At 39.4% G+C, this 12882-nt stretch overlaps 1 protein-coding gene across 2 annotated transcripts; it reads left to right on the top strand.

The window, feature by feature from the left end:
- Nucleotides 1-3409: 3409 nt before the first annotated feature.
- Nucleotides 3410-11752, top strand: si:dkey-185m8.2 (trichohyalin). Of its 2 annotated transcripts, none has more exons than XM_067524884.1 (3): nucleotides 3410-3569; nucleotides 3854-4699; nucleotides 5647-11751. In XM_067524884.1, the coding sequence occupies exons 1-3, from the start codon at nucleotides 3521-3523 to the stop codon at nucleotides 11211-11213; spliced, it is 6462 nt and encodes a 2153-aa protein (XP_067380985.1). In that variant the 5' UTR covers nucleotides 3410-3520; the 3' UTR covers nucleotides 11214-11751. The 2 variants fall into 2 exon arrangements, with proteins under 2 accessions (XP_067380985.1, XP_067380987.1); XM_067524886.1 differs by having other exon boundaries at nucleotides 3449-3569; nucleotides 3902-4699; nucleotides 5647-11752.
- Nucleotides 11753-12882: the final 1130 nt, after the last annotated feature.

Genomic DNA, 12882 nt, shown 5'->3' with positions numbered 1-12882 from the left:
TTTTATTGCTCCAGTCAGCATTTAGCGTGTAAGCACAGGCAAGCAGGAGAGAGGGGATGGGGGAGACTATCGTGCTCAGACATAGTACAAGGCAACCATGTCTAGTGTTAGAAAGACCAAAGTCCTCTGCTGCAAAAATGTGAATATGCCGTTAGTGAGCTGCAGTCGGCCCACATGCAGCCTTCCATGTTAACTACTGCTCCTACCACTAATTTTTGCTGTCAGTAGCACTTCTTACAGTTAAACACCTGGACATAGCAGATTTTAAAAGACAGGATCACAGAGTGTGTGAAAATTAACAAACTTTGGTGACCTCTTAACTATACTGATCCTTGGGAAGAAAGAGTCAGAGAGTAAAAAACAGAGGAAGGATCGCAGATGAACAGCTGTGTTGCAATTCACTTTCATTTTAACTGTCTTTTTTCATAGTAAAACCTGCTCCACGTGATAGGTTTAAACCTGACCGAGAGATCAGTGGTTTGGAGACAGTTTTGAGAAGTTATGGTGCAAGCTTGTCATCAATAAATGGGAAGTTGTTCTCCTTTTGTAACCAAGCTGAGTTAACAAGTTTGTTAGTTGCCTGTCAGTTATCTTTGAAGCCTGGGAGGTTTAACTTGTTCTTTAATGTCTATTTAATACAACCCTGTACAATGGTGCGCAAGTTGCAGGAGAGAGGTGACAACAAAGAGAAAACTGGCTTTAACTCCAGGAGCTATTGTGACTGCAAAGTGTTTTAGAAAGTGTTCAACAAGTACATCTGCAACTACAAAATGTTTGGCCAAATTAATGTCATTTTGTGGTGTGAGCAGCTCTCCTGCTATTATTACTATGTGTTACCATAGATGTTACTGTCAACATTACTGGCACAATATAACATTACCAAATGATTTCTCTCAATATTGCTGCTATTTCTATGTTTACTGTTATTGTGAAGCACTTTGTAACATCTGCTCTTGAAATGTGTTATATAAAGAACCACACTTATTTACTATTCCTGCCACTACTTCATTATTACCACCGCAATATTTCATCTGATACTTTCCACTTTCTGTATTCCCTTTCACATGTATACAGTTTTCTTTTCCATATTGAGACTCATCTTGAAGGGTAATAAAGTGTAAGAAATGACTCCAAGCACAATAAAAGACACAAAAAGTCACTGCTGAAGAGCCAGTGAAGCCATCCCTGGTGGACAAATCATCTGCTGCAACTGTGAGAAAGAATTTCCATCAGTACTACCAAAAACAGGAACATAAAATACAGTAGTATAATTTTTCTCTAAGACAGAAAGATATGTGCTCCTAGAGCTGATTGAACACATTTGTGAAAATACTGGATCCGCAATCTTTACTTTAGTTTAAGTACAGATGTGTAAGCAAATTCAAAAACTACAGCAAGCACCTGTGCAATAAAATTACAGAGGGAACACAGTCCTGTGTATTTCTGTTTTCCACCAACACCACTAGCACTTAAATCCTCAATTCAGGGGCAAACTAATCAGCCAGTGCTGATGCAGATACACATTACATTGATAAGAACATCTGTGAGCTTCAGGGTTGATGGAAGTTAAAGTTTGGAGGCTGTTTTTCATATTCATGACGTGGAGTTTTTAAAAAGCTGGGCAGCCTCATGTTAGGAGGAAAGTGCTGCCACAGGGACTCCAATAAAAGTAATTCATTTGACATTTAAAAAAAAGGCAGCACATATGTGAAAAGCCATCCATCATGGTAATAGTTCACTGAACACTTAACAGACCTCAAAATAACGTTGCTCAGGTTAATGGCGCCAAATCAATACGTCTTATTCAGTCCTTTCCATAAACAGGATTTGTTTGCTGGAGGAACGAGTGAATCATAAAGGGCGTAATCTAATGTGTATGTGGGGTTTTTTATGGTACTCACTGGGCTCAACATGAGAACATGTTGTACCATGTTAAACGGCCAGAGATGTCTCACATCCAAGATGCAGTGCCACAGGCAGCTCTGCCGTGAAAACCACAGGCGTGATGAAAGGATACTGGCTCCTCACACAATACGACAACTGTTAAAGCACAAATGTATCTCTATTTTAGATTAGGGTGAATCACAGCTAAGACGTTCATCAATCATTAGCTGTTCTGTGGAAATAAGGGAAAAATATCAGAAAAACAAAACTGACACAGTGAGTACAAACACTGGGGACAAGTTAGAGATTACACATACAATGTGCATATTACAAATACAGAGCAAAATACTTGAATATTTGCACAACATCATTTAAATATGATTTACATATATTTAATATTCAGTTTGTGTAACTGTTAAAATAGTATTACCACAAAGTCTATAAGTTGTTCTAGAAGCTCAAGGTGGAGCACAATATTTTGGTTAGTCATATAATATATTTTCAAGATATGTTGTCTCATATCATGTCTCATAAATAAAACAATACATTTGTTTTAATTAAACAAAAAACATTTGTTTTAATTATGGGATATTACTTGTCTCAAAGAAACAAAATCACCACTATTTATGTATTAGTTGGTTTTTTTGTACATGTTTTGGGCTGTTTGTGGTCAGATTGTGTGTTGTCCTTTCCCTTTTGAAACTCTGTCACCAATCATGTATATGTGTACATCTGTGCTAATGGCAAATAAAGAACATGATTTAACTTGTATATTTTAAACTTTTTTTTGTCCATGTTGTCCTAATAGTTTATTTTCATATATCATTTCATACGCTGAAGGTTGTCAGACAGGATCAAAAGCACCAAGAAATAAATGAATGCTGCTGTGTTAAATTTCTTTTGTCAACTTCTTTTTAAAGGTAAAAAAAGTTTTGCTCTTCCTCATTTGACAATTACTTTCGTTTGATACCACGTGGATTGTTAATCCCTATATTTAAAGTCCTGAATGTTGAAAATCAGTTGTAAAAACAAGAAATTTAAAAAGCATTAATTGCACTTTGTCCAAATGTATGTTATTATTCTTTAAAGACCATTTATAACATAACTTGAGGCTGAAACTTGTTACCATATGGCCAAGTTAGCTCTGTTTCACTTTGTTTGTAGGTGAAGGAAACAAAAGTGCCACACATTAACCACAGAGGAGCATCTCTGCAGCTCGCATCATGACACCTCCTTATCATACAAGCACTTTGTGTATACAACGTACATATCAGACATCAATGAGCTGCTGCCATTACATGCAACATGCATGTGTGCATCATCTGTGTGTGTATAATGTGTGTTTAATCCACATGTGTTTTGCAAATGTGCAATGTTAACATGTCACAAATGCTCACTGTGTCATCTGTCAACTTCCTGCCGTCTTGAATGAGAAAACCACAGTTGGGTCACGTGGCACGGAAAGTCTTTCTGTGTTCAGTTTGTGTTGCACGAATCCTCGTTTTAGATCAATAGACAAACGGGGCGTTACTGTTCCTTTTCGCAATGACGTTAAAAAAACGCTTCCTGTAAAAGATACACAGGAACCAAAAAGAGGAAGAGGAAGGTCAAGAGGAAGAAAGTGGACGTCGAGGTGATGGACAAGACTGATGAGAACTGCAGTCGTGTCACTGTGGCGAATGGTGGTGAGTTTACCGTTAAGCTATTACGTTACATTCTAGGTTTCTTTAAGTTGTACAAATTGACTTAAGCTTGTAAAAGTAAAGCAAAGGTAATGCAACAATAATACAATGTTGTACCTCCTTAAACCAAACTTTAATTGTATTTTCTGTTGTTTTGTTGTAAAGACATAGTTTGAAAGTATGACATCCAGTTTTGGTAAAATAATGACATAAGCGATATGTATTCAAATATATAAGTTCTTAGTAGAGGTGACTGTCATATTTCTGTTTTTTGTTTTGTCATTCAGCTCATCCAGTACGGTGCACTGAGGAAGTACTTCTCCCTTTCTTCACAGATGAGAGTCTGCAGGCCGCCATGAATGCCCAAAGCCAGCCTGCCTCCCGCATCCCCCTTCCTGTCTCACACAGCTTTCCTCCTGTTATACCAGAACTTCGACTGGTCCTACTAGGCAGGAAAGGAACCGGGAAGAGTGCGGCAGCCAACACCATCTTAGGAGGAGTAGGGGGCTTCGAGAGCGGGAAACCAACGGAGGAGTGTGTGAAAAGACGAGCTGATGTGGCAGGGAGAAAAATCACAGTGGTGGACACACCTGGGTGGGAGTGGTACTACCCACTAAACAGAACCCCTAACTGGGTTAGGAGAGAAACTTTAAGGAGTGTGTCACTATGTCCTCCTGGACCTCACGCTGTGCTTCTGGTGGTTCGGGCCTGTGCTTCGATGACAGAGAACTACATTAAGGAGATTGAGGAACATCTTGAACCCCTAGGAAAAGGAGTTTGGGAGCATGCTATGTTGCTGTTCACCAGAGGAGATGAACTAGGCCTGGTGTCCATGGAACAACGAATCCTGTCAAGTGGCCAAGTACTACAGAGACTGCTTCAAAAGTGTGGGAACAGATACCATGTTGTGAATAATCGAAGTAAAGGAGACGTGACACAGGTTAAAGAGTTGATAAGAAAGGTGGATCAGATGGTGGAAGACAAGAAGAAAGGAGGAAATCATTTAGAGATGGATAATTCAGTCCTGTTGGGTCTGGAAGCAGACGGGAAAAGAAGAGCCAGGGAGAGGAGGAAGAAACAAAGGCAGATGGAGGCACAAATGCAGAGAGGGACCATCAAGGCTGCTCTAATGAGTAAGTTCTTTTGTTTACTTTCTAACACTTTAAATCTTCTCACACGCATTTAATAATTTCATCAAATTTCATAATAAAGCACAGAAAGCTACATACTTAAATCAAATATCTCAGCACATTTGAGCAGCAGTGGTGGAGTGGTCAATGCTGCTGCTTCACAGCTAAAAGGTCCCTGGTTTGAATGTGGGTGGAGTTTGCATGTTCTCTTCGTGCTTGAGTGGGTTTCCTCCGAGTACTTAGGTGTCCTACCACAGTGCAAAGACATGCATGTTAAGTATTGACTCTAAATTTCCCGTAGGTGGGAATGTGAGTGTCCATGGTTGTCTGTTTAGCCCCTTTCAGACATGCACTGGAATTCTGACATTATCCTGAAGTTATCAAATGTCAGAGTGAGATGCTGTCAACATTATCCCAACTTTATCCTTCAAGTCCCCAAGTGCAATGTCTGTATTGTGTGCATGAGCTCGTGTGTGAAGCATGCTACTCTGTGCCGAATTGTGAGGAGGATTGAAAGCGAGCAAGTGAGAATATGGATGGCTTTTCTACCACTCAACTGTTGTGGTAGTCAAGTGATTGAACCTTTTTTTATTAAATGCATGTCTCCGATGTGCTGTAAATAAAATACTGTTTCCCACACTTAAGTTTTATATCATGTTATCTCCTCAAATCAAGCGGATTTTCACACTTGAGGCTGGATGTTAAAGCTGCAATAAATGCTATGTGACCACCAGGGGACACAGGAACTTGCAAATTCTGCATAATAAAGCCACAACTGACCAATAGATTGGAACCAGGGACCTTCTAGCTGTGAGGCGGCAGCACTAACCACTCGACCACAACATTGTCCAGTTTTAACATCAACTTACATTATTTTATAAAAGTCTTCCTCATGGTTATTGCTGATTGCAAACAAATTCACTGAAAGTGTCTACCTTTACCCCCATCAGGTGATGGTCCTCAGGGTTCTGAGCTAGATGCCCACCAGTCCTTTTCCAAGGCTTCCCGACGTTTACCTGAGGTCAGGCTGGTTGTCTTGGGTGAGCGGGAAACTGGAAAGAGTTCTGCGGGTAATACTATCCTTGGCAAAATAGGCTTCTTTCAGGCGGGAGCAGTTACAGAGGAATGCATCCGTCAGCAGGCAGAAGTTAATATGCGACTGGTGACTGTGGTGGACACACCAGGCTGGGAGGATGGTGTGGCCGGCGCTACACTGGAGAGAGTGAAGAGGGAGATTGTTGGCAGTGTAGCCATGTGTCCTCCAGGGCCCCATGCACTGCTGCTGACTCTGAGGGTGGACACACTAGTCAGGGCAGAACACATTCGAGAACACCTGGAGCTTTTGGGTGAGGGTGTATGGAGACACACAATCTTACTGTTCACCCATGGAGATCAGCTTCGGGAGGGGGTGGATATCAAGCAGCACATCCAGGGTGGGGGGAGGGATCTGCAGTGGCTGATGGAGAAGTGTAGAGGCAGGTGCCACGTCATCAGTAATGTAGATGGAGAAAGAGGAAGTAAAGGCTCCACTAAAGTAACAGAACTTCTAGAGAAGGTGGAAAAAATGGCAACAATGAACAGGTGTGAGGCTTTCTCAGGTCTGGTTCAGGAGGTCAGGGACCTGAGTCGACAAAGAAATGAGAAGTTCAGCCAGCGACTGAAAGAGATGGGAGATAAGATGCTTCGTCAAGAGACAGAGTTAAAGAATATGAGAGAGAGGGAGATGAAAAGCATTAGGTGGTTTTTTGAGAGGAAAAAAAAGGTGAAATCACCTGGGAAACCAGACATTCAACGGGAAGAAGAGGAGGAGGAGGACAGGAGGATCGGTGACAAGAAGAATGACTTTGGAGAGCTAGAGGAGAGGATGAGATGGCTAACAGAGGATAAAGAGAGAGAAATTCAGGATCTGAGCATAGAAATTGAGAGAATTCGTGTTGCACTAAGCCAAAGTAAAAAAGAAAAGGAACACATGATGTTTAACCTGGACCTAAAAGAGAGAGAGATTGATGAGCTGAAAGAAAGAATTGAAGAGCAACAACTGAAGCTGCTCGACCTTGAGCGTGCCACTGTAGAAAATGAACATGCGAGAAAACAAAAGGAAGATGTCATAAGAGCAAAAGAACAAGAGTGGAGGAAAGAATTAAAGAAATTAGAGGAAAATATAGAGCTGCACAAGAAAGAGAAAGCAGAGTGGATGGAAAAACATGATTCTTTGAAAGCAGAAATCAATGAGACTAAAAGACACTATGATGATGTTCTCAAGAAAAAAGAACAAGAAAAGGACAAGGAGATGGCTGAGATGGAACAAAAACTGAAAAAGGAGATGACAAAAAAACTATCTGAGAAAGACAAAGAGCAAGAAGAACTGAGAAGTAAAGCCTCAGAGGAAAAGCAAATAACTCTTGATAATGTAAAGCAATATGAAAAAGATATGGAAAGGAAAGCTGAAGAAATTAAATCTCAATATAAGAATGAGCTGGAGAGAAAAATGCTAGAGATGGAAAGAGAGATCCGAGACATAAAATTGCATCATCAACAGGAAATGGCCAGAAAACTCAGTGAAATAGAAAAATTGACAATAAAAGTTGAAAACCAAGAAAAATTGAATCAGAAGTTGAAAGAAAATGCAGATGACATGGAAAGGGTCAAACAACAGCGTGAAAATGAAATAAGGAGCATGCAGCAAGAAAAACAAAGAGAGATTTCAAAGCTTAAAGAAGAATTTGCCAAAGAAACCGAAGCACATATGCAAGCAGAAAAGAAAAAGTTAGCAGAGTTAGAACAACAATACCTTGCTAAAATAGAAGACACAGCATTAGAAAATGAAAAGGACAAGGAAAATGTTCAGCTAAGTCATAAAAAAGACATTGAAGAAAAGCTAGAAGAGAAAAGAATAGAGATAGAAGCCTTAAGACTGCAGCATCAGGAAGAAATGATAAGAAAAATGAAAGATATCCAAAAAGTGATGGAAGCGAAGAGGGATGAGCACCAGAAAGAAATAAGTAAAAGCATGAAAGAAAAGGAGGAAGATGTGGAAAGGATCGAACAACTGTACACTAAAAAAATACAAAACATGGAGGAAGAACGACAAAGAAAGTTTGAAGAGATGAAAGAACAATTTGCAATAGAAATGGAAAAAAAACACCACGAAAGGCAAAAAGAGATAAAAAAGTTAGAGGAAAAATATGTTGCCCAAATCCAAGAAAACATGGTACAACATGAGAAAGACAAGGTACTGATAAACCAAAATAATGAAAAAAACATTTCAGAAAAATTACAGGAAAAAGACAAACTAATAGAGGAGTTAAAACATCAGCACATTAATGAAATTGAAGTCAAAATCCAAGAAAGTGAAAAAGAAAAAGAAAAGTACAAGAAAGAAATGGAGGAAAGGGTGTTAAAGAAGGAAATGGAGATTGAAGAGATTAAAGTTACAGTCAAAGAACTTAACAAAATAGTGCAAGAAAAAGAGGAGAAAGAAATAGATTATTTAAAGTACAGGAGAGAAATTGAGCAAAGACTGAAAGAAAAAGAAAAACAAATTGAGGAGATAAAAGTGAATGTCAAAGAACTGAAAGAAAAACTGCAACAGAAGGAAGAAAAAGAAATAGATCATTTAAATTACAAGAAAGAAATGGAGCAAACACTTAAAGAAAAAGAAAGAGAAATAGAAGAGATAAAAGATCAATTAAACCAAGTTGAACAAACCTTTCAACAGAGAGAAGAGGAAAGAGAAAGAGACAAGTTAAATCACAAAAGACAGATGGAGCAAAAGTTGGAACAACAACAACGAGTGATAGAAAAACTGAACCAACATATAAAGGATATTGATGAAATCCTGCAGAGAAACGAAGAAGAACGAGGAGAAATTATTCTTAGCCAAAAGAAAGAGGCAGAGCAACAACTTCAGGACAGAGAAAGAGAAATGGAGGAGATGAAAGAACAGCTTTTAAATGAAATGGAGAGAAAAGTCAAAGAAAAAGAGACCGAGATAGAAAAGATCAAACAGCAGGCCGAGTGGAGAGAGACAAAATGTAAGGAAGAGCAGAGGAAGAAGGACGAGAAAGGAGAACATGAGATGAATAGACTGATTGAAATCATACACACGCAAACAAAAGAAATAAGTCAAGCTCAATCTGTCCTCGCAGAGAGACACACTGAGATTGAAGGAGCAAAGCAGACATGTGCAAACTACTTGAAAGAAATTGAAGACCTAAAAGAAAGCATTAAAATACAGACGTCCAGCATAGTCCAAATGCAGGAGCTCCACACGGAGCAGGAGAGGGAAAAAGCTGCTGAAATGATGGAAAAACTACAGGAAAAAGAAAAGGAGCTCGACCATTTGAGACAGAGAGACCAAGAAAGTGAAAAGGAGATCATCCAGCTGAGGCTAACAATCGAGCAAACAAAGTCAGAGCTGAAGGAACTCACCAGCAAGATGGAAAATGAAATGACGAGCATGATTAAGGAATATGAGACAGAAATTGCAAGAAGGAGTGAGAGGCTAGAAACATATGCAAAGGAAAAGGACGATGCTATACATTGTTTGAAGGAAGAAAGTCGACACAGCATTTTGGACCTCACGGAGAAATACGAAAAAAGTCAAAAGAAAGTTGAGGAGCTGCAGCAGCAAATAGAGAAAACGATAAAGGAGACAGACAATATCAAGATAAAGTATGAGGAGCTGAAGAAAGAGAGGGAAGAAGAAATAAGGAAACACAAAGAGCAGGTAGAAAGCAAAACCTCTGAAATCCAAAGCATTGTGAAGGAGAAAGATCTGGAGGTCAGGGCATCAAAAGAGGCAAATGGCAAACTACAAATGGAGTTAGAAACAATGAAAGAGAGAGAACATGAGGCAGAAAGGCAGATGAACGAGCTGAAAGAGCATTATGAGAGACAGCTGGTTGAGAAACTAAGTGAGTTCAAATCTAAGGATGAGGAGATTGATAAGAAATTCTTACAAAGGGAAAAAGAGGTAGGGCAAAGGGAAAAGGACCTTTGTAGAAACATAGAAGAGTTGAGCAAAAGACGTCTTACATTGGATGCAAAAGAAGAAGAGCTCATTGAAAAAGAGGCCAAGCTTGAAAACAAGGAACAAGAACTTGGGAAACTGAAAGCGAGTCTAGAGGTACGACAGAAAGAGCAAGAGGAAAAAGTAAAATGTGAGCAAGATGTAAAAATACGAGCGCAAAATATGAAGAAAATGGAAATGGAGCTGGAACAATTGCTTAAAGCTCTGGAGGGCAAACAGAAGGAACTGTGCTCTCATGGGCAAGACCTCCAGAAGAAGGTAAAGGGCCTGAAAGATCAAGGGAAAGAACTGAAAGATCGCGAGTACTACTTAAAAAATGAAGAACAGGAGTTGCTCAGCTGGAAGTCTGAGTTGCATGAGCATGTAAACTCTACAACTCAGCAGTTAGATGAGATGGGGAGAGATCTGGCCCTGCTGAAGGAAGAGCTCCACAACAAAGAGAAAAATTTAAAGCTCTCTTTTAAAAAAATTAGTAAATGGGAGCAAAGTCTTCAAGCCCGAGAGGCAGAACTGCTTAAGAAGGAGAAACAAAATATAACACACTGTGAAACTGACAACAACATGAGAGCTCATGAGTGGGATTTGTTCAGTCAGGAAGATGTATTTGCGAGCCCTGAGGACGACGTTCATTTAATGTACCAAGAGGTCAGTGAAAGAAAGGAAAAGGATGGAGGAAGAGAGTCAGATAACACAGAAACCACAAAGGATGGGGAGGATCCGAAGATAAAAACAGCTTTGTTGGCTGCAGAGAGCAATAACTGTCACCTTGAAACACTACAGGAGATAGAGACAGTTCAGGAAAAGGAAAGGATGAGAGGAGGAGTACAAATGCAGAAGATAAAAGGCAATGAGGACCTGGGGACGGAAACAAGACCTGTACATTTAAGGATGTTTTCACAGAGCCAGCATCAAAAGAACATAAACAACAAAGACTCTCCTGGTTCAAATTTAAGGGTGGTGGTGTTAGGGGAGTCTTGGTCATCTCGCTCTGTGGCCGGAATCACCATCCTGGGGGGAGACGTAACCAAACCTGATGGATCTACATTCAGGTCTTGGAGAGGTCAGAAAGCTGAAAGAAAGCTTGCAGTCGGAGAGCCGCTTGGTTTAAGGTGGCGGGACGGACCAGATCCAACAAACACTGTACAGAGAAAAAGCATTCTTGACTGTATCTCCTGGTGTCACCCCGGACCGGACATTGTCCTTCTGCTCATGCCGGCCTTCTTAACATGCACACAGAAGTACAAAAGAGCAGTGGAGGAGCACATGAGCTTGCTTGGGGATGATATCTGGCAGCGCACCATGGTGTTGTTTACATGGGGGGAAACATTAGGGGTGAGCGCAGAGCAGCACATCCTGAGGAACGGAGAACTAATGGGGCTTATAGAGAGATGTGGGGGCAGGTATCATGTGCTGACCAGCAAGAACGGAGATGCCGTGACTGAGGGATTGTTAAAAAAAATAGAAGATATGACATCTTTGAACTGAGGAGAAAAGTTTAATATGTAGAACTGTCATCAAAATGTATCAATTTATCATGTAAAATAGCGTTTTTCATCATATTATGTGAATATGAATAAATATAATTAATGGTAGAAGTTGTGCTTGGATTCTTTATTTACTGTAAGACAGAGAACCAAGGGAATATTAAAAAAAAGTTATAAAAATACAGTATTTTAAGTAAAAGTACAAGCTGAGTTGTTTCTAACTTGGTGGTCAGGCATTCTGCTAAAGGTCACAACATAAAACTGGAGATTTGTGAGATGATTCATAGGACATAAAATAGAAAAAAGAAAAAATACAATATTCTGTACGTGTATCTGGTAAAATACAGAATTCCCACCGCTTCAGGATGCACACTGTTTTTAAAACTGAGAATTTCAGGGGGTTAGTAACTGTTTGATGAATGTGTTTACAAGTTATAATAGATGTGTGAAACAGACAAGAAGGTCCAGACCAAAATGTTGGTGGAAAGGCCCAGACATAGAAATTACTTTGTTGTTAGGAGAAAGAGTTAAAACAAAACTGAGACCTACAGGTTTAATGTTGGACAGCACATTGTATGTATATGGTTCAATGTGTAATCTTAATTTAAAGACTAATCAGGAATAACAATAGCAGGAAATTGTACTAGTAGTACTTTAAAACTGCACTTAAGTTAATATACTTAATAAAACTTATATAAATGAATGGTTTCATCCACAACTTTAAAACCACCTGTCAGTTTTAATATAAGAATATGGGTTTTATAAAAATAGTATAAACTAATAAATGCTTGTGTATCATTAATAATATTTTAATTGTCATGTAAATATTCATTACTTAGTTATTGCTCTTATAATTCACATTAAACAGTGAATGAAATGCAAATTCAACAACATTCAGACAAACTTTAGCCGACAGGACTGTTGTAGAGAAACGTTCAGACTTTCTCCACAAGATGGGGACCTTGTGTCAGTGTAGATGACTGTGAGTAGTCAGTGTTCAGAGTCACTGATGACAAGAGGTTGATGGTGAAAGTATAGTGAAGCTAGTCAAAAGATTTTTAACAGTGTTTTAAATTTTCAGTGTAAATGGCTACTTTGAAAAGGAAAAGTACACAAAGCCAGACTAGCAGGCCGGTGTGCCATCATGACTAGAGGCATTTCAGCAAAACCAAACAGTCTCGCAATTATAACCCCAGGGAGCCTCCCGCATGCTGAGAGGACTTCTGCTTTGACAAGTAAATTATGACTCTTGATGAGAGGAGTATGGCTTTCTCAGAATGAAATTTTTGACAGCCTGAAAAATGCGGGTGGATACATACAACAACTTCCATCATCCACGGAGCCAGATGCAACACCCCAAAACACTTGTGTGCAATTATTGGTCTAATAATTATGGAGTAAGAGTGCTGGGCTATATCTAACATGGCAGCAATGTTTTTTTAATCTGTCTATTTAATGTGAGATGCCTTTAGAGGCAAGATGAGAGGGCATTGTGTCAAGATGGATCCTTGCTTCTTTGATCATCTCTGCAGGGTGGGACTGTTTTCAAAGCCTCTGAGGAAAAACTAAGAAAAAAGTTGTCAAATTGCAGTTGATGTGGGCATAATTTTCACATATTTTAGCATAATGTTTTAAAAAAATGAGGCATCCAACAAGAACTGCATTGTAAT

The sequence above is a fragment of the Channa argus genome, chromosome 12, assembly GCF_033026475.1.
Source record: "Channa argus isolate prfri chromosome 12, Channa argus male v1.0, whole genome shotgun sequence".
Classification (NCBI taxonomy): domain Eukaryota; kingdom Metazoa; phylum Chordata; class Actinopteri; order Anabantiformes; family Channidae; genus Channa; species Channa argus.
This window is presented reverse-complemented; position numbering and strand designations above follow the sequence as displayed.

Excerpts from the sequence above, each read along its gene's own strand:
- si:dkey-185m8.2 (XM_067524884.1), top strand. The coding sequence starts at position 3,521 with ATGGACAAGACTGATGAGAACTGCAGTCGTGTCACTGTGGCGAATGGT. Across the intron at positions 3,570-3,853 it reads TGTCACTGTGGCGAATGGTG|CTCATCCAGTACGGTGCACT; the intron begins GTGAGTTTACCG and ends TTTGTCATTCAG. Across the intron at positions 4,700-5,646 it reads CATCAAGGCTGCTCTAATGA|GTGATGGTCCTCAGGGTTCT; the intron begins GTAAGTTCTTTT and ends TACCCCCATCAG.